Genomic DNA, 25523 nt, shown 5'->3' with positions numbered 1-25523 from the left:
ATAATGCAGACTGTTAGAATTTGTTCAAAAGAAGTTGAATACACACTCACTGAGCACGTTATTAGGAACACTATACTAATACTGGGTAGGGCCTCGCTTTGCTCTAAAAACAGCCTCGATTTTTTTAGTTATGGATTTCACAAGATGTTGGAAACATTCCTTTGAGATTCTGGTCATTGCTGACATGATTGCATTACACAATTTCTGCAGATTTGTCAGCTGCACATTCATGCTGTGAATCACCCATTCTACCACATCCCAAAGGTGTTCTATTGGATTCAGATCTGGTGACTGGAAAGGCCACTGAAGAACAGTGTCATGTTCATGCAGGGCCGTAGCTAATGGGGTGAAGGGTGGTAATGATTCTAGGGGCCCACAACAACTTTTAAACTATTTTTTTAAATGAAAAGGGCCCAGACCAATATACTGTCAGGGGGCCCAGAATTCATGACACCAGTTTGAAATGACTTTTGCTTTGTGACATGGTGCATTATCATGCTGAAGTAGACATTAGAAGATGGGTAAATTGTGGCCATGAAGGGATTCACATGGTCAGCAACAATACTCAAAAAGACTGTGGCATTCAAATGATGATTGATTAACAGGCCCAAAGTGTGGCAAGAAAACATTGCCCACACCATTACACCACCAACCTAGGCTGTTTCCCCAAAGCATTGCAAGCTTAAGTTGATCATAGAGACCATTGGCGCCAAAGGTTTCTACGATCTACGTAGGCTTTCGATGCTTTTGGGAAATGCTGCCCTGGACTGTTGAGACAAAGCAGGTTAGGTCCATGGATTCATGCTGTAGGTGCCAAATTCTGACCGTACCATATGTGTGCCTCAGCAGAAATCGAGATTCATCAAACCCGAATACTTTTTTCCTGTCTTCAACTGTCCAGTTTTGATGAGCCTGTGCCAACTGCACCCTCAGCTTTCTATTCTTGGTTGAAGTGGAACCCGACGTGGTCTTCTGCTGTTGTAGCCCATCAAGGTTCGACGTGTTGTGCATTCTGAGACGCTATTCTGCTCACTACAGTTGAACAGAGTGGTTATCAGAGTTACCGTAGCCTTTCTGTCAGCTCGAACCAGTCTGGCTATTCTGCGTTGTCCTCTCTCGTCAACAAGGTGTTTCCATCCACAGAACTGCCGCTCACTGGATGTTTTTTTGTTTTCTGAGTAAACTACTGAGACTGTTGTGCGTGAAAATCTCAAGAGATCAGCAGTTACACAAATACTTAAACGAGCCCATCTGGCACCAACAATCATGACACGGTCAAAATCACTGAGATCACATTTTTCCCCATTCTGATGGTTGATGTGAACATTAACTGAAGCTCCTGACCCATATCTACATGATTTTATGCACTGCACAGCTGTGACAAGATTGGCTGATTGGATAATCGCATTAATATGTAGGTGTACAGATGTACCTAATAAAGTGCTCTGTGACTCAGCAAAACACTGAAATTTACATTGTACAAGTTATTTTAGTGGTCAATTTGTACTGCAAAAAGACTGCTCATTACCTGAGACAACTTGAGCTTGCAAGTCAAAATGAAAAACAGCACATTTCTTTATTATCAGTTATTTATTTAAAAAAAACAACCAAAATAATTACTGCTCGGATAGAACCTAACCATAAATCTGGATTGGATAAAACAAAAACAGAAAACTAACAAATAAACATCACATAATTGCATTGACATAGGATGAATTTTAGATTCCATCCTATGAGGCATAATGGCAGTGAAATAGCAGTGTTTGTACCACACAACATAGTGCAGGTAAATTCAGATGGACTAATCCCGTACTCACATCCCCAATTGGTACATTACACAGTGTTGACTAGAAATAAGCATTATTTTAGCAAAACAGAAAACTGTACCAAGTATTTACTGCATGTGGAATATTAAAAAGCTCCATCACCCTCTGGTGGCCGAGGACATTATTAAACAGAATTCACAACAGAAACTAATCAAACCACCTTGGTACTGGAAACCTAAAACAGGACTAATAGAAGATGGTACCCCTAAAAACCCACATAAGCTCACAAATTACTTTAAACAGAAGTGCTCCAGTAAATTTCAGTTAACAACACTGCCAAAATACAGATGACCTTTTAAAATATTTAAACAAACAAAAAATGCATGGCAGACGAAAGCACTTTTTTTGGTTTTTCATAAATGTCATGTCACCTGGCAGCACCATGCAGAACATCTGAATATTAAGACCAAAGAATCCATTCATGCATGTAGCATAATGTTTCATAAACTTCAATAAACAGGCACAAGTGAATGTGGGAAAGGGGGAAACTGAAAAAGAAAAGGCACAGATGGAGAAGCAGAGCAGGGCTGAAGAAATCAAATAGCCCTCAATAACATATCAGATTTATTCAGGTACAGCAAGGCTTAAGATCAATAAAACAAATAGAACAAGGAACTGCAGCTTCTTAAGCAACAAAGAGTTAGGAAGCAAGAACCATGGTTTCAACACACCAGACTACAACTAAGCTTTTCTCCACAAAGAGCTGTAGCTCCTGCACTTTACCAAAGATGTTTTAATACTTTTTAATACAAAGATCTGTAATACAACTGGTTCTTCTTACCATGCAACTGTTGACTGGTCATACCATCAGAATGTCACATCCGAAAATTCAAGTTTATAAATAAATAAATATTCACGTACATCTGTTTTAAGCACCTGTTCCCAGTATCCTCCACCAGGTCAATTAAACAACACTTTGCAGTGCTGCCTAGGGCTTTAGTCTTTAAGTGCCTGAAATTTGGAGGGGGAAAAACTATATTATATTTTTTTTCTTTTACACTAAAAATTGCTCAAGTACATTGAAAGGGCTTTTAGACACAAGCTATAACAGCCTGTCTGGACTGTACAAGGTACTAAAGGCTAGGATTTGAATAGTGTTGATGCAGGCACATCTATGAAAACCATGACTTTCTTTTGCATCTATTATGATTTCTTTTACCTTCATACCTTCCCATTTGTCAGGCAGTAGCATGTCATGTGGGCTAAGAGGTTGGAAACAGATCACTTTCGTAAGCCAAGTTACACTAACAAAACAACGGCGAACCATCAATATGAGGTCAGTTTCTGTTTCACACAGATATAGGTTAAATTACATTCTGTACATAATGTATACTTGTTTTATACTTGCTTTGTACTATACAATATAAATTGTTACAGATGCAGTGTAGTATATTTTCATTTTAGCCCAGCAAAAGTCCTTCAGCATGTACAGGGAGATTTAAAAAAAAGTGAGTGTGTGTGTAGTACATGCGTTCCTTTAATTTGTTCCCCATTTCGGTCATGCTATGAAAGTCTTGATGACCTTCTGTATAACCTGGCCACAGCCCGGGCACGGCGCATGAAATTTGTGCAGCTTGCGGGCACAGGGGAAGCAGGTGATCAAGTGAGCCGTGCGGCCATGGATGATGTTGCCATTTCGCGGCCGCACTCGGCACAGCTTGCAGGGCTCCAGCATCGCCTCCGGTTGGCATTCCATCTCCATGTCAAGTGTGTCCTGGCTGTCACCCTCTGAGCTCTCTTGAGAGTGTTGGTGAAGCTGGGAAGGACCCTTTCCTTTAGACAAGAAAGAGGACGAAGGGGGGATGTTTCGAGAGACATGGTGTGACGGGAGGACGACTGGGTCAGACACAGTCCTGAGGCAATCAGGCATGTCGATTCCATCATCCTCCTCCTTATCATCATATCTCTGAGGATGTGAACTGCAAGCAGGGATGTCAGGCACCGAGAGTCTGGTACAGTCCTTGTACCAGTCTTTTCGCAGAGCCCAGCAGCGCATGCAGTACCGTTGAAGCGGGGTGTTGAATTTACGGCACTCAGAACATTGCCATGCATCCTGCCAGAAGAGGAGGGTGTTCATTTGGATAAGATGCAACATTCATTCAGACAAAATGGATGCAAAATCAAAGATTTTATAAGAATTAATCAGATGTAGATACAACTATGCGTTTTTACAGTAAACTCTTTACAGTAAAATGTTCATCTCGGAATACATAAGTCAAGCATATGAGGTATCGTTTGAAAGCTTATTATCTGAACTTTTCAAAGATAACCTTCTGCATTTGTGTTACATAAAATAACAAAATAAGGCCTGAAAACATTCACGTCGCAAATCAGCACCAATTAAAGGTCATGTGGTAGAACTATTAAAATTAGTTTATTGTTGCCCTAATACCACAGGTTGAAAGACTTTCAAAAGAATCACAAAGTGAAATATGATATCTGTAAGACATCAAATACAAACGTCTCTTTTATGAGCCGATCACAGCTGCTGTAACCACGAAAGAGCCAAAAATTTTATATCTGCTTTTACCTTAGGCTGTTTTCTAAAAAAAAACAATTCTCACTTTGCTTGTGTAATTAATCAAATATTATATCTTAGATGTCCAGAACAAAGCAGAAAATTATAGAGGAAAAATTATTTTGCTGCCATCTAGTGGAATAAAATCAGACTTTTTGGAGCTGGAGTGAACAGAACCAGAATTACATGCTTACAAATTAAATTTTTTTTTGGCATCTTTTTTTATTTATGGGGGTTTCTGAAAAAAATCAGACCAATTTTGGCAATTAGTCACAGTATATGTAAATAGAGAGCTTTTAAACTTGTGTGAAAAATTGCACGCAGCAGCCCAAAAATGCCCCAGAGTTGAAGAGGTTAAGTAGAGAGTAAAGAGGCTAGACCAGGGGTTTTCGAAGTCTTAAACACACTATGGGAGATTTCATAGAGCAGCACATACATGAGCGAACGTTCAGCTTTGTGCGAGAACGAAGGAAATCCGCATACGAGCGGAGAGATTAGTGCTCGCGCAACCGGTCCATGGATGCGCTCTTGCATGAGCAATAAAGCAATTAAGCTGGACTATGGTCCATTAAGCTATTAATTTTAATTTATCTTGACTTTTTTTTTCTTCTATTTATGTATCTTGATTTTACTTGAATTTTTCATAAACTTTTGCACCTCCCCTTACAAGCTCTGGCGCCCCCCCTGGGGAGGCACGGCTCCCAGTTTGAAAACCTTGGGGCAAGACAGATTAACCGGAAGGTTAATGATAGGTGTTGATAATTGTATGTCTCATTTGCTATAAATAAATGTTATTTTATATATAGCATTTAGATATCAGTATCGACAATTTTGAAAACACACAATGGTTGACCATTAGTAAAGAGCAGCAAGAGCGACACTTCTCTACCTGTGTGGAGATCTCCGTATCAGTGTCATCACTCAAACACTGAGAGTCCTCATCCTGTTCTTCTTGCATCTAAGAGTTGGCAAGAGCAAAATTAATTATTTAACATGCAGCTGGTTTCTATAATTTTATCATCTTCAAAAAATACAGACAGTAAAGAAAGAAAAAGTTACCTTTCTGTCCTCTTTACTGTCTTTACCAGTCTCCTCTTCTTCATGTGGGGACTCTGCATCACTGCCCTGCTCCAAAACAGCCTCCTTCATCTCCACGCTCACCTGCTCACTCTCCGCCTCATTCAGGAACCACAGATCATCTGTGGTGTCAGACACGATAGCGGTGTCCTCGTCCTGTCCAGGAGAGAGCTGTTCCCTCAGTCTAGTTGTGTGACTGTCTCACTGCACTGACTTATAACTTATGCTTTTTCCCATTGATACAGTTTTTAAGATGGATAAGAACGTTTTTAATAACCTTTTGAGAACTTTTGGGAAGTTTTCGAGGCTATATCAGTCCACCCAGGATTTTGTGCTCTTGTAATTGCAAAAATAAAATGCAAATTCAACCACTCTCCACATTATTTGCAGTAGCTTTCAATTTTTTATAATTGACCCTTTGATAAGCTCCGCCCTAAAAGCGTTTCTGATCAATCCTATCTTAGCAACTCTTGCCTTCCGCCATTTCTCTGACAAGCGCTTGCTTTTTTCCCCAATGAGAGTCTACTGGAGTAATGTGTGTTTCAGTAGTTTTATGTGAAATGTTGTAAAAAAATTATACAAAAAAATTAAAAAATGTTGCTGCTGGGTCACCTGTAATAGTGACACGAGGCAAGCAGAGGTGACACATGCAGCGTTTTTCTTTGAAAAAAAAAAAAAAATCTTAAACCTCTTACACTCGGCGCAGTACCCGAGAGGCGGCGCTGATCGTGAAAAAATATACACTACCGGTCAAAAGTTTTGAAACACTTGACTGAAATGTTTCTCATGATCTTTTCTCTTTTGATCTGAAGGCGTATGCTTAAATGTTTGAAATTAGTTTTGCACACAAAAAAATAATTGTGCCACCATATTAATTTATTTCATTATAAAACTAAAATTTTATAAAAAAAAAGTTTTTGAAATTGATGACTTGGACCAAATAATAAAGAAAAGCAGCCAATAAGTGCCCAACATAGATGGGAACTCCTTCAATACTGTTTAAAAAGCATCCCAGGATGATACCTCAAGAAGTTGGTTGAGAAAATGTCAAGAGTACATTTCTGCAAATTCTAGGCAAAGGGTGACTACTTTGAAGAGGCTAAAATATAACACAGTTTTGATTTATTTTGGATTTTGTTTAGTCACAACTTAATTCCCATAGTTCCATTTATGTTATTCCATAGTTTTGATGACTTTAAGTGTTTCAAACTTCTGACCGGTAGTGTATATATTACGGTATTACTCAACCACTTGCTTGATCTGCACAAAACAGGAGTAATTTTAAAGCTTGGACTCTTATCTTTACATTGACTATAGTTGATCTGACCAATTCTCAAATACTGCTTTTAAATTTGCAGACAAAGTAGAACTGTTCCATTTTCATCATTCGCAAATTTGCGATCACAACAACCATATTTAGAATCAGTAAAAAGATCAAAAGATCACACAGCAATGTGTCATATCTTTGGAAAGGATAAATAAGATAAAGTATATTCAAAGTAGGGATGCTGCAGTGTGAGTTTGACGGTTAGATTACCATCTGAAAAGAAAAAAAAAACCGCGGTTAACCGGTTTTACAATTATTTACACATTTGCTTATTCAACAGCACTGATGCAAAAAAATAAAAATAATCACATAATTGTCTAAACGTCTAAGTGGACGTATTTCTGGGGGTTATGTGGATGCTAAGGGAAGCCCTATAATAAGAAAACTGATAAACACACAAAAAAGAAATAAAATAAAAATAAGTAATAAGAGACGCTCCAATCTAGGGCACAACACTGCTTATGCGCATCCCGAGCTCAGTGATTGCTAATGTAACCAGAGTGCTTCAAAAGTGCATAAATGTAAGATTATTGGGGGTGTGCTACATGTAGTTCATGGCATTAAACTGTTTTTTCTTCTGCATCAGATTATTAAAGCAATCCGTTGTCTGTCAGACACCCCAACATAAAGAATCGGCAACAGACTCTAAATACTGTCCACAATACCTTATAAATAAACCTTTGGACTATGAATAATAACGGGAACATTGTTTACAGCTGGCATTTTAAAGTCTGAGCATGACTAAAATTGACATTTATTGTTGAATGCTGTGAATCTGTACAGAAGCAATGCTTTAAATAATGAGGGCGATTTAAGACCCAACTTTTCAAGTTTACTTGCTGATAGTAACTACACACAAATGCACACTTAAATATTACAAAAAGTGGCATCTTTAATTCATCACTTTAAAATCACCACAAAATTCTAGGACTCCTGTCTGCATAATTTACATCAGTCATCTTCAGTCAGTCATTTAAATGCTGCCAAACTTTTTTGATGGATATGAGTCTGGTATATCGAATTCCTCTTTTATATTTTGGAATTTGTGTATTTAAGCTTCAGTTTCACCTGAATTGAAAGCTCACTTTCAGTTCACGTCACCTGGCCATTAAAGCACCACACGGCCACCGTCCATAACCATAGCAACAGCTCCAGTACACATATATGCACAAGAGTTTTCCCTTTTAGGCATACAAAATCTTACGAAAAACTCTTATATTATATATTTATACATTTATATCTAATATTTTTGCCACGTGTAAATAAAGCATTTCACGGTTTTTAACTGTGGATTCTAAATTCTTAGTTAAATTAACCGTATAATCGCGTCATCCCTAATTCAATGCATAACTCTTAAATACAGTTGTGCTCGAAAGTTTGCATACCCATGGAGAATTGGTAATATATGTACCATTTTTAAAGAAAACATGAGTGAGCAGGCAAAACACATTTCTTTTATTTCTTATGGGATTCATATTCAACTGTAGGTTATAACAGAATGGCACAATCATAAAACAAAACATGGCAACAAAGTGGGACCCATCATTCAGGCACATGGTTTCTCTTACCACTGTTACGCTGATGACATGCAACTCTACTTGTCTTTCCAGCCCAATGACACCACAGTGACTGCTCGAATTTCTTCTTGCCTGGCGGACATCTCGGCCTGGATGAAGGAGCACTACCTGCAACTCAACCCAGCCAAGACTGAACTCCTTGTCTTTCCAGCCAATCCTGCTGTTGAACACAACATCACCGCGCAGCTGGATGCAACTACAGTAACACCTTCCAAATCGGTCAGAAATCTAGGGGTAACCATCGACAACAGACTAAATTTCACAGACCACATCTCAAAGTCTGCAAGATCATGTAGATTTACACTCTACAATATCAGGAAGATAAGACCCTTCCTCTCTGAACATGCCACACAACTGCTTGTACAGTCACTTGTCATAACTAGACTGGAATACTGTAACGCTCTCATTGCAGGCCTCCCTGCATGTGCAACTAGACCCCTCCAAATGATCCAGAATGCAGCAGCACGTCTGGTCTTTAATGAACCAGAGAGAGCATGTTACACCACTCCTTGTCTCTCTCCACTGGCTACCGGTTGATGCACGTATCAAATTCAAGGCTCTGATGCTGGCATACAGAACAGTTACTGGGTCTGCTCCAGCATACCTAAATTCATTTATGCAGAGCTACGCACCCACTAGAAGTCTGCGGTCAGCTAAGGAACGTCGCCTTGTTGTACCAACACAAAGAGGCACCAAAACACTTTCCCGGACTTTCAGCTTCATCATACCACGTTGGTGGAATGACCTTCCCAACTCCATCCGTGAAGCTGACTCACTCTCTGTCTTCAAAAAACGACTAAAAACACATCTTTTCCATGAGCGCTTAACCAGTCATAAAAATTTTTTTTTTTTTTAAATATTCTGTTTTGAATACTATTTTGATGCTAGTGATACTTTGTAATACAGCACTTTTCATACCACTGTCTCCTAAGATGATTCGCTTATGTTTTCCTCTCTTGTAAGTTGCTTTGGATAAAAGCGTCTGCCAAATGAATAAATGTAAAATGTAAATGACCCCTGTTCAAAAGTCTGCATACCCTTAGTTCTTAATACTGTGTATTGCCCCCTTTAGCATCAATGACAGCGTGTAGTCTTTTGTAACAGCTGTCTATGAGGACCCAAATTCTTGTAGATGGTATAGCTGCCCATTCGTCTTGGCAAAATGCCTCCAGGTCATGCAAAGTCTTTGGTCATCTTGCATGAACCGCAAGTTTGAGATCTCCCCAGAGTGGGTCGATGATATTAAGGTCAGGAGACTGTGATGGCCACTCCAGGACCTTCACCTTTTTCTGCTGTAACCACTGGAGGGTCAACTTGGCCTTGTGCTTAGAGTCATTGTCGTGCTGGAAAGTCCAAGAGCGTCCCATGCGCAGCTTTCGTGCAGAAGAATGCAAATTGTCTGCCAGTATTTTCTGATAACATGCTGCATTCATCTTGCCATCAATTTTCAAAAGATACCCTGTGCCTTAAGAGCTCACACATCCCAAAACATCAGTGAGCCACCACCATGCTTCACAGTGGGGATGGTATTCTTTTCCCTATAGGCCTTGTTGACCCCTCTCCAAACACAGCACTTATGGTTGTGACCATAAAGCTCTATTTTGGTCTCGTCACTCCAAATTACAGTGTGCCAGAAGCTGTGAGGCGTGCCAAGGTGTTGTTGGGCATATTATAACCTGGCTTTTTTGTGGCATTGGCGCATTAAAGGCTTCTTTCTGGCAACTCGACCATGCAGATAATTTTTGTTCAAGTATCGTCATATTGTGCTCCTTGAAACAACCACACCGTCTTTTTCAAGAGCAGCCTGTATTTCTCCTGAGGTTACCTGTGGGTTTTTCTTTGTATCCCGAACAACTCTTCTGGGAGTTGTGGCTGAAATCTTTCTTGGTCTACCTGACCTTGGCTTGGTATCAAGAGATCCCAGAATTTTCCACTTCTTAATAAGTGATTGAACAGTACTGACTGGCATTTTCAAGGCTTTGGATATCTTTTTATATCCTTTTCCATCTTTACAAAGTTCCATTACCTTGTTACGCAGGTCTTTTGACAGTTCTTTTCTGCTCCCCATGGCTCAGTATCTAGCCTGCTCAGTGCATCCACATGAGAGCTAAAAAACTCATTGACTATTTATACACAGACACTAATTGCAATTTAAAAAGCCACAGGTGTGGGAAATTAAACTTTAATTGCCATTTAAACCTGTGTGTGTCACCTTGTGTGTCTGTAACAAGGCCAAACATTCAAGGGTATGTAAACTTTTGATCAGGGCCATTTGGGTGATTTCTGTTATCATTATGATTTAAAAAGGAGCCAAACAACTATGTGATGATAAATGGCTTCATATGATCACTATCCTTAAATAAAAGACTTTTTTTGCATGATCAGTCATATTTTCAAAATCAATGCCAGAATTTCACAATTTCTGCCAGGGTATGCAAACTTTTGAGCACAACTGTATTTATACACTGTATCATATCAAACATTCAGAAAAAGCATTAGGGTTAATGTTTCATAAATAATGTACCCTTTCAGAAAATTACAATTCTTCTCATCTGAAATGCCCGTCTGCTTTCTTCACCATGAAAAACAACTGATCATTTCTATGGATGCCTTTAACATCTTCAATGACTCCACATATGATGTATTTCATGTTTTCTAAATTCATATGAAAGTTTTGTGTGGGTAACAGACCTACAGACCGAAATTGCACGTTGTCAGCCACTGACTGTCTTGTGAGTTTTATTCCTGCAGGGGGCACTTGACCCTTCAAAACTGAATCCTCCATGTATCCGCATTTAAATCTAAGAACGCTTTATATCCATTTGGAGACATTTTACACTGGATGGTTATTTTTAATAAAAACTGATAATTGCAAGGATTCATACACACACACACACACACACTATATTGCCAAAAGTATTCGCTCACCCATCCAAATAATTGAATTCAGGTGTTCCAATCACTTCCATGGCCACAGGTGTATAAAATGAAGCACCTAGGCATGCAGACTGCTTCTACAAACATTTGTGAAAGAATAGGCCACTCTCAGGAGCTCAGTGAATTCCAGCGTGGTACTGTGATAGGATGCCACCTGTGCAACAAGTCCAGTCATGAAATTTCCTCGCTACTAAATATTCCACAGTCAACTGTCAGTGGTATTATAACAAAGTGGAAGCGACTGGGAATGACAGCAACTCAGCCACGAAGTGGTAGGCCACGTAAAATGACAGAGCGGGGTCAGCGGATGCTGAGGCGCATAGTGTGCAGAGGTTGCCAACTTTCTGCAGAGTCAATCGCTACAGACCTCCAAAGTTCATGTGGCCTTCAGATTAGCTCAAGAACAGTGCGTAGAGAGCTTCATGGAATGGGTTTCCATGGCCGAGCAGCTGCATCCAAGCCATACATCACCAAGTGCAATGCAAAGCGTCGGATGCAATGGTGTAAAGCACACCGCCACTGGACTCTAGAGCAGTGGAGACGCGTTCTCTGGAGTGACGAATCACGCTTCTCCATCTGGCAATCTGATGGACGAGTCTGGGTTTGGCGGTTGCCAGGAGAACGGTACTTGTCTGACTGCATTGTGCCAACTGTGAAGTTTGGTGGAGGGGGGATTATGGTGTGGGGTTGTTTTTCAGGAGTTGGGCTTGGCCCCTTAGTTCCAGTGAAAGGAACTCTGAATGCTTCAGCATACCAAGAGATTTTGGACAATTCCATGCTCCCAACTTTATGGGAACAGTTTGGGGATGGCCCCTTCCTGTTCCAACATGACTGCGCACCAGTGCACAAAGCAAGGTCCATAAAGACATGGATGAGCGAGTTTGGTGTGGAAGAACTTGACTGGCCTGCACAGAGTCCTGACCTCAATCCGATAGAGCACCTTTGGGATGAATTAGAGCGAAGACTGCGAGCCAGGCCTTCTCATCCAACATCAGTGTCTGACCTCACAAATGCGCTTCTGGAAGAATGGTCAAAAATTCCCATAAACACACTCCTAAACCTTGTGGAAAGCCTTCCCAGAAGAGTTGAAGCTGTTATAGCTGCAAAGGGTGGGCCGACGTCATATTAAACCCTATGGATTAAGAATGGGATGTCACTTAAGTTCATATGCGTCTAAAGGCAGATGAGCGAATACTTTTGGCAATATAGTGTGTGTGTGTATATATATATATATATATATATATATATATATATATATATATATTTTTTTTTGGTATTCGTAGTTTTCAGTTGTTCTGTTTTAGTGTTCAATAAAACCTGCTTGGAGATGTTTTTGGACACTTTGATAAATAAAAGTCCACTTTGGGAACAATGGTTCTAAATCCTATGTCTTTGGATTGCATTGTAATAAAAAATAAAACAATTCCTGGTATAGCTGACATGTTGGAGAACACCACCAAAGTTAATTTAATGACCGTCCATACTTACTGAATAAAAGGTATTATGTTAAACATGAATAATAACTGAAAAGTGTATTTTTAACGCTCAAGTTTTGTCAGCAGTATTGTATCATGAGTCTCTGAGCGTGATCAAAATATATTTTCTTAAAATTTTGAAAGGTTTTCTAAAAATTTATACCATGCATCTTTTCTATTTTTTTATTTTTTATTTTATCTTTTTTTAAGTTATAAGCTCTTACTTTTGGGTAAGCCATTTAAGCATTAAAACCATAAAAATGTTTTTATTAAAGGGGTTTAATAAATTAATAAATTTCGAGAAGAGCATGCTATGGATTAAACCGTGTCAGCCCACATTCCCACATGAACATGTTTAACATCAGTAAAGACACCTACATTTGCTCCAAGGAAAATTAAAGCTAATAATTTAACGTTCATTTATGTACTGATTCAGGTCTTAGAAAAGACGATTGTAAATAAGAGTTCACAGCATCATAGTGATTGTGTTATGAGATGTTATGAGCTGTTCTGTTCACATACACTAATGTCATCAGGCGTGTAATCGCCTTCAAATTACGCTTTTCTCTTTTCAGTGACGTGATAATCGGAGCCAAGTGAAGGGTCAATTTCCTACATTTATTCGCATAAACCAACCAACAGCTTTTCTCCATGTTTGACAGCAGCGAAACAAATGCTTGAAAAGCCTGACACAGTCGAGACATATCCAACTGCACAGCCGCCATTCTATCATTAGTAAAACACACAGCTCATCTCCTCTGAGTCATTGTGTGTCATTAACCTTACATGTACGAACCTGCAATGACCAAGAACATTTTTCATTACATATTTAAATTAAAGTGAATCCGGAGCACTTTGTGTTTCCATTAAAATCCCTTTTTTTTTTTTTTTGTGGGATCGCAGATAGTGCACGTGCATCAAAGCTAGCATTTAATTTCCACGCGCTTTTCAGAAGCTGCTCCGAGGGTGGTCCGGTCCGAGATCATTTGAAGTGCTCAATAATCAGTTCTCTCAATCTCGGTAAGATCAAATGTTCCTGATCAGGCGATGTAATGATTGCGACAGTCCTTCAGTCCTCATGTGTTTTTAGCTTAGCTACATATTTATTGAATGTCTACTATTTTAACCATACCAAAAAGTTTACTTGCATTGTCTGAGGCCACAAAAATTAATTTAAAAATAATTAAGGGTCTTCCACTGTATCACCTTACATTTAATTTCACCTATTAAATGTAAGGTACTTTGTGTGCATTTATTCTTTTTTAACTTGTTAACTGCATTCAGTTAAAATCACTAAAATATTTACCGGCAATTGCACTTACTTCACAAATTCCACAAGTAGATTATGATTATTTGTGAGTTTTCCCTGAAAAATAACAGAAAACCGCAGCAAACAGAATCACAATTTTTAAGAAAAGCTGCAACATATTTAGTAATTTTGGGCCGCAAAAATCAAGAAAAAAGTGCCGCGAAATCCTGGTGGGACTGCTATATGATTCATGTTCTGGGCGGCTTGCCATCTTACTTGATTGGTGTGGAGATCTGTCGAACCATTGCTGCAGCGAGTGTAATTACTTCGCAGGTTACCCAGAAACCACCAGGGCAACCCAGAAAGGTCCCACTCTTCCAGAGTCACATCCAACTTCGGCCGCTTACAAGCAGACCTGGGTAATCCATCTGAGGAGTCTGCAAAGACAAATGAAATAATATTTGAAAATATTAAGTCATGATAGTCCTTACATTGCCCAAAGAGGGTGTGAGCATTATTGTTTCATGCTGACCTTCATCAGGATCGCGTGGCCTGCGCTGTGAAGAGCTCTGCGTTGCACTGGTGCTGGCACTACCAGCGCTGAGAGCCTGTCCAGAGCTATTTGGCCCCCTCGACACCTACACAGTAAGGGAAAAGCTGGATCAGTATGCAGTAAATCACAGGTCACTCGGCAGAACAGCAGTTCCTTCACAGCAGGTGCCCTGCGGTGTGGCAACAAGAGGCCACACCCTCACAAATGGGGGGGGGGAGGGGATTCTAAAAGGGTTGCTTGAAATGTTATACAAATTATGTATATATTAGAAATTGCTAGAGCTGTAATCATTTCAAAAGTTGTTGCTATTGTCAAGTGAGAAGTGGCTAGTTCATTAGGGAACACAAACCAAAAGACCCTGCCTTGCATCTAACTACTCTCAACAGCACTGTTAATGTGCATTATAAAGAATTCCAATCCAATGAAAATTTAAATCTTTATGAAGTTTACATTACTGACATAAATCATGAAAAACTTTTAACTTAAAGATCTGTTTAAAGAACACCCCCACGCCTTAAGAACATGTAGCAACTTCAAATCACAAATGCATAATGATAGCAAGCACCTCATCCCTGCATCTCTCAACTCTACTTGACTTAATTCTGCCACCTCACAACCATAAATCACCATGTCAAAGGTGTTAAATGTGAATGGGATAGGACAAGTGAACTGAGGAGGAATCTGCCGTCCTTCCGCAGGAGGCAACGACGCAGAGAAGGAAACTCTGAGCGACAAACAGAGACAGGTACTCTGTCCCCCAGCAGCCAGGCCCATGCTGGTGGCTTCTCCAGAAAGACCACCAGGCCAAGCCGGCCGTGGGGAAGTACAGAGACGGTGCCACTCTGTACAGATACGGCTGATGGAGACAGCTGCTCCCCTCCTCCTCATGGCAAACAGACTTCACATCTAAAAGATTGATTACTCTGAACTTTTAAATACAAAAATCCATTGTAGCAAATGCCTGAGCAACTTACAACAGAAAGAAATCTCAAAATACAGTGCTGTGAAAAAGTATTTTCCTCCTTCCTGATTTCTTCTATTTCTGTGTATTTTTCATACTAAATTGTTTCAAAAATTCAAACAAGATGTAACATAAAACAAAGGCAACCTGAGTAAACACAAAATATAGTTTTCGAATATATGTACACTGGCGGCCAAAAGTTTGGAATATTGTACAGATTTTGCTGTTTTGGAAGAAATTGGTACTTTAATTCACCAAAGTGGCATTCAACTGATCACAATGTATAGTCAGGACATTTCTGATGTAAAAAACAGCACCATCACTATCTGAAAAAAGTCATTTATGATCAAATCTCGACAGGCCCCATGTCCAGCAGCCATCACTCCAACACCTTATCCTTGAGTAATCACGCTAAATTGCTAATTTGGTTAAAAAAATAAATAAATTTAAAAAAACACTTGCCAAACACAAACACAGTTGAAAGCTATTTGGTATGTTAAATAAAGCTTAACATTGTCTTTGTGTTTGTTTTTGAGTTGCTACAGTATGCAATAGATCGGCATGTCTTAAGGTCAATATTAGTAAAAAAATGGCAAAAACGAAACGGCTTTCTCTAGAAACTCCTCAGTCAATCTTTGTTTTGAGGAATGAAGGCTATAAAATGCTTGAAATTGCCAAAAAAATTGAAGATTTCATACAAAGGTGTACACTACAGTCTTCAAAGACAAAGGACAACTGGCTCTAACAAGGACAGAAAGAGATGTGGAAGGCCAGATGTACAACTAATCAAGAGGATAAGTACATCAGAGTCTCTAGTTTGAGAAATAGACACCTCACATGTCCTCAGCTGACAGCTTCATTGAATTCTACCCGCTCAACACCAGTTTCATGTACAACAGTAAAGAGAAGACTCAGGGGTGCAGGCCTTACAGGAAGAATTGCAAAGAAAAAGCCACTTTTGAAACAGAAAAACAAAAAGAAAAGTTTAGAGTGGGCAAAGAAACACAGACATTAGACAACAGATGATTGGAAAAGAGTGTTATGGATCTTAACCCCATTGAGCTTTTATGGGATCAGTTAGACTGTAAGGTGCGTGAGAAGTGCCCGACAAGACAGCCACATCTATGGCAAGTGCTACAGGAAGCGTGGGGTGAAATGTCACCTGAGTATTTGGACAAACTGACAGCTAGAATGCCAAGGATCTGCAAAGCTGACATTGCTGCACGTGGAGGATTTTTTAATAAGAACTCTTTGAAGTAGTTTAATTGTAATTGTAATAGTAATTTTTCACGTTATTAATGTCCTGACTATATATTGTGATCAGTTGAATGCCACTTTGGTGAATAAAAGTACCAATTTTTTTCCATAAGAGCAAAATCTGTACATTATTCCAAACTTTTGGCCACCAGGGTATATTTTTGTTTTATTCAAGCAAAAAAGCACCTATATCACCCATGTGAAAAACTAACTGTCCGCTTAAACTTAATAGCTGCTTGTGCCACCTTTAGCAGCAACAACTGCAAGCAAACACTTCTGATAACTGGAGATGAGTCTTTCACAACACTGGGGTGGAATTTTTTGCCCACTCTTCTTTGCAGAACTGCTTTAGTTCAGCCACATTGGAGGGTTTGAGCATGAACTGCCCGTTTAAGGTCCTGTCACAGCATCTCAATCGGGTTCAAGTCAGGACTTTGACTAGGCCACTCCAATTTTAATTTTGCTTCATTTGAGCCATTCAGAGGTTGACTTACTCCTATGACTTTGGATCACTGTCTTGCTGCATAATCCAGTTGCGCTTGAGCTTCAACTCATGGACTGATGACCGGATGTTCTTCTTTAGGATTTTCTGGTAGAGAGCAGAATTCATGTTTCCCTCAATTACTGCAAGTCACCCTGGCCCTGAAGCAGCAAGGCATCCCCACACCAGCACACTACCTCCACCATGCTTAACCGTAGGTATGATGTTTTTTGTGGAATTCTGTGTTTGATTTACGCAATGTGTATGGAACAGGACCCATCTTCCAAATGGTTCCACTTTCGACTCATCAGTCCACAGAACATTCTCCCAAAGGTTTTGAGGATCATCAAGGTGTATTTTTGCAAAATTCAGACGAGCCTTAATGTTCTTCGGGGTAAGCAGTGCTTTTTGCCTCGCCACTCTTCCATGGATGCCATTTTTTATTAGTGTCTTTCTGATATTGGAGTCATGAACAGTGACCCTTACTGATGCAAGAGAGGCCTGCAGTTCCTTGGATGTTGTCCTTGGCTTTGTTGTGACTTCCTGGATGAGTCATCGCTGTGCTTTGAGGAATTCTGGAAGGTGGGCCACTTCTGGGAAGGTTCACTACTGTGCCAAGTTTTCTCCATTTGGAGATAATGGCTCTCACAGTGGTTCTTTGGAGTCCCAGAGCCTTTGAAATAGCTTTGTAACCCTTCCCAGACTGATGAATTTCAATCAGCTTTTTCCTAATAATTTCTGGAATTTCTTTCGACCTTGGCATAGTGTGCTACTGGGTGAGACATTTTAGCCAACTTCATGCTGCTGAAAAAGTTCTATTCAGGTGTTGATTTGATTTAACAGGGCTGTCAGTAATCAGGCCTGGGTGTGTCTAGTCCAGCTGAACCCCATCATGAATGCAGTTTCATAGATTTGGGGATTTAGTAACTGTAGCGCGGAGGAGGGCGGGGCCGGGCGGAATGACGGACGCCCGGACCCCAATCAGCCTGATGAGGCGAGCGGGGGATAAAGGCAACCGAAGCCAGCAGCTCTAGAGAGAGAGAATTATGGGCAGTTGCCCTGTGTGTGTTTGTGTGTCTTTTTATTTAATTAAATATTATTTATATTGTTAAGCCGGTTCTCGCCGCCTCCTTTCCCTTGTACCCTCTTTACAGTAACTAATGGAGGCAAATACTTTTCACAAAGGCCCAATTGGTATTGGATAACTTTTTTGCTTCAATAAATAACATTATCATTTAAAAACTGTATTTTGTGTTTACATAGATTGCCTTTGTTTTATGTTAGATTTTGTTTGAATTTTTGAAACAATTTAGTATGAGATACATAAAAACAGAAGAAATCTGGATATATATACTTTTTCACAGCACTGTATGTGAAAGATTGGAAGGACAATCAAGGACATTAAGTAGCTGCTTCACAGATGGATCAGAGCATAAAAAATGCTGTAAGGGTAAAAAGCTGACACAAGTGTAAAAGTTGCTGTGAGTACAGTTGTTTGGAATAAAGCAGCATCTTAAATGTATAGTTCACCCAAAAATGTAAATTCTCTTATTTACTCACCCTCATGCCATCCCAGATATGTATGACTTTCATTCTTCTGCTGAACATAAACTGAAATTTTAAGAAGAATATTTCAGCTCTGTAGGTTGTGAAAGTCAAGATTTATGTTAAAAATGCACTTAAATATTGATCTGTTTCACACCCATACCTATCACACTACTTCTGAAGATATGGATTTAACCACTGGAGTCTTATGGATTAATTTCATGCTGCCTTTATGTGCTTTTTTGACCTACAAAGTTCTGCCCACCATTCTCTTGCATTGTATGGACCTACAGAGCTGAGATATTTTTCTAAAAAATCTTAATTTGTGTTTAGCAGAAGAAAGTCATACACATGATATGGCATGAGGGTAAGTAAATTATTAAAGAAATTAACATGGGGGGGAATAGACTATCCCTTTAATCTCATTAAAAAAAAAATTACAATAAAAATAGGCAACAGGAAAATAAATATTCTCACATTGATGCAACATTTTAGGACTTGTGTCAGCCTTCAAAAAGAAAGCACAAAAATAAACGAATAAGTAAATCAGATCTAGGATATCATCTGATTTGATTCTGATAGGATTCCTCTGATTGTCGGTTCAATTGTTTGCCATGAAGAGGAGTAACGGACACTGTTTCTCCTATGCACCATGCTGTAGTTTTACCTGACCAGGATCTTCACTTGGAGACTCATTAGAATCCTTGCCGACTGAAAGATTCTTTGCTCCATCTGCATTTCAAATGAGACATAGTAACAAAACAAAATAAAAAAAAAACTGCCCTTTAATCCCTTAGCACACAGTCACACTTAGGCCAAACTAAATGGTGGAAAATTTTAATAGAAGTGTGCACTTTGTCTATTTTCTTTTATTCATTTAAAGCTGAAATATGTAACTTTTTCCAGTGTAAAAATGCTTTCTTCTATCCCACCTTTATATGCAGAAACAACTTTAAGTAGGCCATTGTGAATCTAAGTGAATTTTCTCAAAAACTGTACACAATGTGTTTGTGTGGCGCTATAAAAAATAATGTGTTTGTTTTGAGAGACCCGCTTATCTGACTATTTGAATAACTGGTGGCTCAGTGGGAAGCACTGTCGCCTCACAGCAAGAAGGTCCCTGGTTTGAGTCCCGGCTCACCCAGGGCCTTTTTATTTGGAGTTGGCATGTTCTCCCCGTGTTTGCGTGGGTTTCCTCTGGGTGCTCCGGTTTTCCCCCCAATCCAAAAACATGCAGGTCAAGTGAATTGGAAACTATAAATTGCCCATAGGTGAGAGTGAGAATGTGTATGTCTGTGTGTGTGTGTTAGCCCTGTGATGGACTGGCCACCTGTCCAGAGAGTTTCCCTGACTTTGTCCCAAGACAGCTGGGATAAGCTCCAGCTCTACCCATGACCCTACATAGGACAAGCGGTTACAGGAGATGGATGGATGGATGGATGTTTATTTTTGCAATTCCGTTCGGTGGCATTAGTTTTGCAGAAATTACATACTTCAGCTTTAACCTTTTTTCCTGTATGATGATTTTTGAGTACACTATCCTAATAGCACAATCAGAGTGTTAGGGGAAAAACATATTTACTGTATGTACCTACTATAGCACACACATCACATTCAAACATACACACTTCAAAATGAAACAGAGCTAATCGAAATGAGAGAGAGAGAAAAATAAGTGTAAAAAGACAGTGACAAGAGACCTTTTATAACCCAAGATCATTCAGAAATGCATCTCTTAAGGATCACACAAAACAACAAGATGGATAGACTTACCCGGACTATTCAATGTAAACAAATTCCTCTTCAACATCTCATACACAGGGCTATGAAACAAGGCAGAAGAGAAAAAACATATCTGAAACAGTTTGATGTCTCTTAGGGTACATTTACACGACAACGATGTACTAAAACAGAAAAGTTTTTCCTTTGCGTTTTTGAAAAGTTTTGCGTACAGACGACAACATTGTCAAAACAATCCCTGTTCACACAGATCCGCGAAAGCGACTAAAAAGGCTGTATTATTTATGCCAGGCCAGTAGTTGGTGATGTCACTTTGTAAAGAAACACTACGCGCCTGCGCACATAAGCATTCTTCCACGGAGCGGTGAATACGAACAATGAAGATGGCGATCACTGGTCGTAGTAGTGATGCAGTAAATCTACACTTTGCTGGAGAAGCGTCAATAAACTCAAAATCTTGAGCAGCACAAACACAGTCCTGTAGTCCGCCATTGTAGTTTTGAATGTCTCGCGTGTTGTTTTGAAGTACTCGCGTGCATGCCTATAGATTGAACTCTCAAGATTATTCAATAAACTCTGCTCATTTTTACCATCACTTTGTCTCCTGCCTTCTATATTCCCCCTGCTGACTCTTGGGCTGGTAGGAGAGTAAGTTAACATAAGCTGTTGATGTTGACTTGTTTTGGATATCAGACAGAACACTGATATTTGAACATCTGAGGGAGAGAGGGGTCTTGTGTACACTGGATCTAACATGCATTTTCACTGCCTCATGTTTTCATATTCTAAGCATATCATTGAATACTGTACATGGCATCACATTTCTGTCTATAGGCTATATACATAAGCGGTGAGTGAATAAATTGCAGGGTAAAGGTACATCAAATAAAATTAAATAAATAACATTTAAAATACAAATACATTTTTCCCATCTGAATCCATACATTAATTTCAAGATTTTTAAATTGCAGGTTCTGCCTATTGTACAATGTTCACACTCCATACAAAACACTCCAAACGAATAAATTGTTGATTATTGTTATTTGCACAGACACCAGTATTCATATTGATAATTATACATCTCAAATTGATGCCTATCAATCCATCATTCTTTATATAACACGTAATACGCGTGCACATGACGTCATCGTTTTCACAAATTTGCGATTTTGTATGTTTACACGGAGACGATAACAGCATCGTTTTAAAAAGTTTGCGTTTTCAGGCCCCAAAACGCCGTTGTCGTGTAAACGAACAGCCAAAACGCTTTTTAGTTGAAAACGTTGTCGTGTAAACGGCCCCTTAGTAACAAAAAATACTTCCTGCTTAGCGATGGAGTGTGAGAAAAGTTGTGTTATTATTGAATTATTGCAGGTGTGAGTTACGTGTTGGCATTTCCTGTGAGTTTTAAATGAGTTTGAGAAATACAGAATCTATGGGAGCCTATTGTGTGCAAGTGAGACAAAATCATTGAACATCACATATATAAATTCCAGAAACTAACAATAGAGCGCAACAGTCAGGTTCCGGAAGTAAAAATCCCATTCATTTCTCCCATAGACTAATTCATTTTTAAAAATAACTTATAAACCTTTGAAGACAGACCTACCGTGCGCTCCGAGATTGTTAATCCATGGTATATGCTTCTGTTGAACCATCAGTCAGATGGTTAATTTTTAACGGTTAGCTTTGTGTGAAATTGAGTAAATATAGTGCTAAATAAGAGTTTATTAAAAAAATTGTTTATCTTATTTACTATATTAAATTGTGTGATATATCGGCCACCCTGCTCTCTGGATATCGGCATCAGCCATTCAAAAACCCATATCAGTCGACCACTAATCTTGACAACATTAAACATCTCATCAGTGACAAGTGGGTCTGACGAGGAAAGGTGAGCCTACAAACCTGACTCAGTTACACCAGTTCTGTCTGGAGGAATGGGCCAAAATTCTAGCAACTTATTGGGAGAAGCTTGTGGAAGGCTACCCAAAATGTTTGACCCAAGTTAAACAATTTAAAGGCAATGCTACCAAATACTAACAAAGTGTATGTAAACTTCTGACCCACTGGGAATGTGATGAAAGAAATAAAATCTGAAATAAATCACTCTCTCTACTATTATCCTAACATTTCACATTCTTAAAATAAAGTAGTGATCCTAACTGACCTATGCCAGGCAATGTTTTCTACAATTAAATGTCAGGACTTGTGCAAAACTGAGTTTAAATGTATTTGGCTAATGTGTATGTAAACTTCTGACTTCAAATGTATACACTGCAGAATTTTATATCGCCAGCAAAATCATTGCGATTATATTGTTAATATTCGAAATATCGCCCAGCCCTAAGTGAAAGATCCACCAATCAGAAAACTGCGACCAAGTAAGCCAGTGAAAAAAAGCCCGGAAGAGACCGCCCACTTTCATGTCGCAATCTGATTGATGCCTTAGAGTCGGTCTTCCTTCACCCTCAAACAACTTATTTATTAGTTAAATACCTGAATATTTTGCAATAAACATAAAATATGTTTCTATACTTATAATCAACGGTTTAATATGTTTCCATCAACCTGTTTATCCGATTACATCATTCGCAATGCTTCATGGGATTGTTGTTCGTGCCCTCGTGACAGATGGTAAGTCTTGTACTTTTGTCTATTTATCCGATTTTCAAATACTTTTTTCCTTCAAATCAAACTTTGTAATGTTGTGATTCACCTTTGGAGCTCGTTAGAACTCTTATTAAGGATTTTTTGACAATTCAATAGGAAAAATGTATGGGAAAAATACTTCCGGAACCGACATGGTTGAAAGAGTGGTTCCATAGGCCTATTCTCTTCAGCTTTCTTGGAAATGAAGTAGATACAATTTGTTTACAGCAATTAAACAATACTAGTTTTCTTTTTTTGCAAAATGGTTAAAAAAAAAAAAAAAAAAAAAAAAAAAATACACATAACAATATCAGAAACTTTGAACTATCAGAACAACACATTTTGGTGGGGGGAAATAAATTTGCATATTGAATGTCACAGCTTACTAAAGTCACACAATAGTCACCTCAAAGCAAAATGTGCTTTAAAAACAATCAAGATTTTTACTTTATCCAAAAATAAAAAAGATGCAATTAAATGTCAATAGATTGACAGCCATAATTATAATGTATACACTACTTATAACAGTCATTGGCCATTCTGCTCTCTAAATATCAGCATTTGCCATATCGATGGACCACTAAAAAGAATAAGAGACATCTTTCTATTTTGTCTTCCTATTTAACATCCTTTTTGATGGCTATAAGCTCACCTGGGGTTCTTAACAGAAAAGCTCCCTACTTCCAACAGCTCTCCAAGTGGGTCATCTTGACAGTGGACGATGTGCTGCCTCTGTTTGTCATACAGCTGCTTCATCATAATATACTGACCTAGGTAGTGCATGACCTAAAAAAATACAGCCAGTATTATATGGAACTTATCAAGCTGTTCAACCTCTTATCTATTGTACGTGTCGATTTGCATAGGTTCTTGAACACACTCCCTCACCTCCTTCAGGGTAAACACCTCCTCCCGAGCGCCTGCTACTCTTAGGATCTGCAGGAGCGGAGCCTTGGGATGGACCTGCAGAAACAAATAGGCCATATGTTTAATGATTACATGACATGATAGGAGTTAAAACAGACTAAAATGAAATGTAAATGTGCATATGGCTCACCTGACTCCCCTCCCCTGGTAGAGCCCTGCATGTTGAGCTTGACTCTGTTAGCTGAGATGATGATGACAGTGAGGTCATGGTTTACTCAAGAACTATAAAGAAAAACATTTACATTCAGAACAACGTGGCCATTCAAACCCTAATGTGCTGCCTCTCCCCAGACTACATTTTGTTGGGCATCAGAGGCGCTTTCTGAACGTTTGAATCAATGTATGAAACTTAACAGAAACACTGCAAATGACACTAACATTCTGTTCACTCTTACCCAGCACCATATAACTAAGGTGAAAGGAAAACACATACTAACGCATTTACATGAGGGTTTTTGTTAAGCATCAATCGCGGCCCTTAGCTGATGGCACAACAGCAGATATTTATATACAATTTAATACGCATAGGGCAATTTGGAAACTAAAATAACTTCACTTGCAATTATCCCTACACTGACATGTGGATACTATAATGATTTTGGATGGCTGGTTGAAAAAATTTAATACTTCGTGACTGATTGGAGCATGCTAGGCTAACGCGCGCGAGCAGTTAGTGCGCGACAATCACAAGAACAAAAGCGGTTAAAATACAAATTACATCTCGCAAGACCGAGCTGGTCTCGTGTACTCAAACTTACCGTGTATCTGTGAACGATTACATCGTTTCCAGCTTTTTAAACAAATTATTTTTGGACAAAGAATGGGAGAGGTTCGATTTTTTTTGAGGAACAGTTGAAGTCAGTTAAAGCTGACGTAGAACATGTCGTCATCAGGGTTGCCAAATCTAGCACCCAGTTCACCCGGCTGTTAAGGTATTTCTTTAATGAACACAGCGAACGTTGCATGCCATGCAACTCTCGCGAGACTTAAGGGATAGACGTACAGTCTCTTCAATGGGTTGTATTGTCGTTAAAAGTGTTTTTGCATCGTTCCGCTGACGAAACATGGAAAAATATCTTCCCAATAAATTTCAGTAGAACAAAACTCCAGACTACTTGAGTTGTGGACAATCAGATGTGATCTAGGAGCTTTTTGATAACTTTATACGGTGTATCTTATGTCTTTGAAAAAACTATCCCTCACAGCCTCGTTTTCATTCCCGTCAAAAATCAAAGATGGCGCTACTGGGAATAAAGTAAATAGGATGCGTTATAACTCCATTTCGACATAATATCTCTTAAAAATTAGATATTAATAGCGCCACACAATCATTAGATAACACTACATAGGATATTTGATTAATGTTATTAGTCTTGATGAGTAATTCTCATCATGAATGATATATCAATTTCTGTTAAATA

The 25523-nt window shown here is 39.0% G+C and overlaps 1 protein-coding gene across 4 annotated transcripts; it reads right to left on the bottom strand.

Annotated features, from left to right (window-relative positions):
* Positions 1 to 1557: 1557 nt before the first annotated feature.
* On the bottom strand, positions 1558 to 25025 carry mdm4 (MDM4 regulator of p53). 4 transcript variants are annotated; one of them, XM_051672722.1, is made up of 11 exons: positions 24861 to 25025; positions 24233 to 24324; positions 24064 to 24138; positions 23828 to 23961; positions 20557 to 20606; positions 19451 to 19515; positions 14519 to 14624; positions 14263 to 14423; positions 5404 to 5592; positions 5234 to 5302; positions 1558 to 3879 (listed from the first exon to the last, which is right to left on the bottom strand). In XM_051672722.1, the coding sequence occupies exons 2-11, from the start codon at positions 24308 to 24310 to the stop codon at positions 3325 to 3327; spliced, it is 1482 nt and encodes a 493-aa protein (XP_051528682.1). In that variant the 5' UTR covers positions 24311 to 24324; positions 24861 to 25025; the 3' UTR covers positions 1558 to 3324. The 4 variants fall into 4 exon arrangements, 3 of the variants coding, with proteins under 3 accessions (XP_051528682.1, XP_051528683.1, XP_051528684.1); XM_051672723.1 differs by having other exon boundaries at positions 5404 to 5577; XM_051672724.1 differs by lacking the exons at positions 24064 to 24138; positions 24233 to 24324; positions 24861 to 25025 and adding an exon at positions 21114 to 21160 and having other exon boundaries at positions 23828 to 23900.
* Between the last annotated feature and the right edge of the window lie 498 nt (positions 25026 to 25523).

Source organism: Myxocyprinus asiaticus, chromosome 35, assembly GCF_019703515.2.
Source record: "Myxocyprinus asiaticus isolate MX2 ecotype Aquarium Trade chromosome 35, UBuf_Myxa_2, whole genome shotgun sequence".
In the NCBI taxonomy this organism is placed as follows: domain Eukaryota; kingdom Metazoa; phylum Chordata; class Actinopteri; order Cypriniformes; family Catostomidae; genus Myxocyprinus; species Myxocyprinus asiaticus.
This window is presented reverse-complemented; position numbering and strand designations above follow the sequence as displayed.